This window comes from Apiospora aurea, assembly GCF_038362705.1.
Source record: "Apiospora aurea strain CBS 24483 chromosome Unknown utg000001l_segment0_segment0, whole genome shotgun sequence".
NCBI lineage: Eukaryota > Fungi > Ascomycota > Sordariomycetes > Amphisphaeriales > Apiosporaceae > Apiospora > Apiospora aurea.
Window position 1 is genome coordinate 6904608 of NW_027117388.1, and position 3222 is coordinate 6907829.

Consider the following 3222-nt stretch of genomic DNA (forward strand, 5'->3'; position numbering starts at 1 on the left):
AGGGCAATGAATTGGTTTGCTGCAAATCTAGTGGAATCGCCAGTTCCATGCTGATTGCCTGCTCAAGTACTTCTACTTGCAATGACCTCATACGTCAACTTAGCATGGGAAGCTGCATGTTGAAATGATTGACATTCTTGGCGGTGTTCTTCTGCGTTGAACTCGTTCATTTGACACCCACCCGTAACAACAACTGGCCCTTATGTTGGGTACAAGACATAATCTACATCACCTGGCAAAGGCCTACCACCGCTGCCATGGTCACCGCGGTTCCTGCCGCGCTTATGATCTCCGCGTTTTCCCTAGCGAAAGCGTATGCGCTGACCTAGATTAATGCGTCAGTCAATGAGCGAGGATAACGAAGCAAAGTAGAAGAGTCGACTCACCGCAGTTTTCGATATCTTGTCGCGCCAGGTTTTCATGTCTTGCACCAGATCCAGTAATCTTGAGCTTTGCCCCAACGATCTCGATCTGCTTCTCTAGGTCTGAAACCCTCACGGCCACGGACAGGGCGAAAAGTCTACCGGCGCTTGTCTCATTGAGTGATCCACCACTTCGAAGCAACTCCTGCTGAAGTTGAACAGGCTGCGGAGGGAACTTGCTAGATGGGAGGAAGTGCCGCAAGACTCGGAGAGCCGAGTCCTCGGTATGATGACACCTGAACGTCGTGGCGCCTTCATCTAGCAAATCACGCCAAACGGCATTTCCTCCGTCCATGCGGGCGCTCTCGTGTTGCGCCGCATACTGGAAGACCTGTCTGTTCCACATCGATGTGACAATGGCAACTCGGTTGAACTGCGTCTTTCCGACGATCGCCTTGAGCAACTCGTCCAGTTCATGGTCGGCTTTGTTCACCCGGGGCTCGCTTATCAACTCGCCGTAGATAATGCCATTGAGATGTTCGCCTGTTTTATGCGCCCCGTACAGCCACTCTGACATTTTGATGAAAAGCGGCACGTCTTCACCATCGGAGTCATTGTTGCCGGGAATGTCGATCAAAATGAACTTCTGACCGTCGACGACACGCTCCGCCCCTTGAAGATTCTTGGTGCCTGGCAAGCTCAAGGTCAGATGCGTTATCTCACGGTATGTCCAGCCAATATAATCAACTACATGAATTTGCCCCATGGGCAACCTCAAATTTTACGTTGGTTGCATGATTGACGAAGGAAGTCTTGCCTGCTCCAGTCTGTCCGAAAACAGCCAGTCTAATGGTACCGTCTGGCATGATCAGGACAGGACGACAGCAATGGAAGACAGGGAAGAAAATAAACAATTCGTAAGTGAGAAAAAATAAGAAGATACGCAATAACGGTAGAAGATGAATGGGACCAACAGGCCTATCTCTACAGGAACAGGTAAATACGGCTGAGGGGAAAAGTGAAAGATAATCTCAGGCATGGTTGGGGGGGATGGTGTCAAGTAAATATATCATAATGTCCAAGCTCAGAGGCGTCTTTGCCAGTTTCAGTCGCTTGGTCGAAGTATTATTGCACCACCAGGGTCAAGTTTTTGACAAGGTGTATTTTTCTTAACCACAAACTTGATCACGGCATAAGAGCGGTGGCACGGCATAACGGTGGCATCAATCCAGTTGTCGCAAGTGTGGTTGCACCATCTGCAGCCATCAGTCGCCAGCCTCTTTTCGTTGAGTGACCAAGGGGCTCTCTATAAAGTCAAGGTTTATCGGGGTTTCTGTAGGCCCTCTCGGCTTCTCTACGACTTCTTTCCAGCTCATCTCCCCAGCATTGTTAGCTCTACTGCTATCTCTGTTCATTTCAGTGGACAGGTTTTCATCACTTCTTGGACTAGGCCCAGCATATTCTACTCTGCTCACCATCATCGCATAGCGCCCACATGCCTAGATCATCTTCGGTAAAGGGTTTCAACTTTCTACTGACGAAGCTGATCACCTCTCTCTTCGACCATGCAGAATGAGAACGGCCGGACTTATGTCCCGCAGGGCCCCTATAGCGCTCCAGCCGGCGACATGACCGTAGGGCGAACGTCCCTTCGGATCCTTGTCCTCGGTCAAACAGGAGCCGGGAAATCCTCCTTTGTTCGGGCAGCCACCGGTCGTGATGTCTTGATCGGCCATGGCGCAGACTCCTGTACGTAGCCTTCCCGTTTAATTTTGATTCCCCAAACATACTTATGCTCACGTCCGTGTCTCGGAGGTACCAAATCCCCTGCATCGTACCATACCGAGTCACGTCAGTTCGAATTCATTGACACGCCGGGCTTCGACGACCCGACCAGGGATAGTCACGATATTCTCGCGAAGATCGCGAAATACGTGAAAGGGGGTCACGGGGGTACTCTACCTCTTCCCCATGACCAATACTAGAGTCAACGACGAGGTCAGAATGAATATCCTGGTATTCAGGGAGATGTGCGGAGTGGAGTTCTGCCCTCGCATCATAATCCGCAGCACCATGTGGAACACCATGGCAGGCGGTCCCTTGAGCGAGAATTCACTCGGGCAAAATCGAGCGAGAATGGACGATTTCGTCGCGGACCCGTCGGTCTTCGGAGACTTGATTGACGCGGGTGCCACCTACAAAGAGTTCTGGAGCGGTAGCCGAGGCTCGTGCCGCGACATCATGGAGCATTTCGCGAACCTACCGCCGGGGCAGATGGCTATCGAGAGACAGCTGAACAGGAGCAGCAAACTGAAAAATACTTCTGTAAGTTCTGCTATCACCGAGGAGGAAAGAAGGCGTGAGCGGGAGAAGAGGGCGATCCGAAAGCGAGGTTCTCACAAGTCTGAAAAGGAACACGGGTCTTGGCTGGCAGGCATGATGCCAGGCAAGAAGTAATGATGATGTTGGCAGATATCTCTCCTTATGTTACAAATGTCTTGTGATCCAGTTCGACCTGGTGTTCTTCATAGCTACGACTCTCACTCGAGACGCGCTCTTTAAGCAATTCTTATATGAAAGCCTATTTCCATATACGCTCTGAGTTCTTTCCAAAACCAAAAGTCCTGCATCTATAAACCAGTGAACATACCCCTTGCGGCAGCTGTATAGGAGATCCAAAAACATATGGCTACTACGAACTGGTTCGCTCAGCGAAAGAAGTCATACATTGGCCGTTGCCAGTCAGGCAAGCCCTGCAATCATTCCCCAGGCAGGGAAAAGGCCGAACCCTGTATCGGTGCGCCTCGACTAACTTTGTCTTATGAAGCCCGATGATGCGTCATATAGTTCTGTTTTCAAA

At 50.6% G+C, this 3222-nt stretch overlaps 3 protein-coding genes across 3 annotated transcripts; 1 reads left to right on the forward strand and 2 right to left on the reverse strand.

Annotated features, from left to right (window-relative positions):
- Window positions 1-342: 342 nt before the first annotated feature.
- On the reverse strand, window positions 343-1128 carry PG986_002110 (uncharacterized protein; the record flags this gene model as incomplete). The annotated part of the gene is made up of 1 exon (XM_066838332.1): window positions 343-1128. The coding sequence occupies one exon, from the start codon at window positions 1126-1128 to the stop codon at window positions 343-345; it is 786 nt and encodes a 261-aa protein (XP_066707225.1).
- Window positions 1129-1909: 781 nt separating this feature from the next.
- On the reverse strand, window positions 1910-2098 carry PG986_002111 (uncharacterized protein; the record flags this gene model as incomplete). Its single annotated transcript, XM_066838333.1, has 1 exon — window positions 1910-2098. One exon carries the CDS (start codon window positions 2096-2098, stop codon window positions 1910-1912), a length of 189 nt encoding a protein of 62 aa, XP_066707226.1.
- Window positions 2099-2333: 235 nt separating this feature from the next.
- PG986_002112 (P-loop containing nucleoside triphosphate hydrolase protein) lies at window positions 2334-2819 on the forward strand (the record flags this gene model as incomplete). Its single annotated transcript, XM_066838334.1, has 1 exon — window positions 2334-2819. The coding sequence occupies one exon, from the start codon at window positions 2334-2336 to the stop codon at window positions 2817-2819; it is 486 nt and encodes a 161-aa protein (XP_066707227.1).
- Between the last annotated feature and the right edge of the window lie 403 nt (window positions 2820-3222).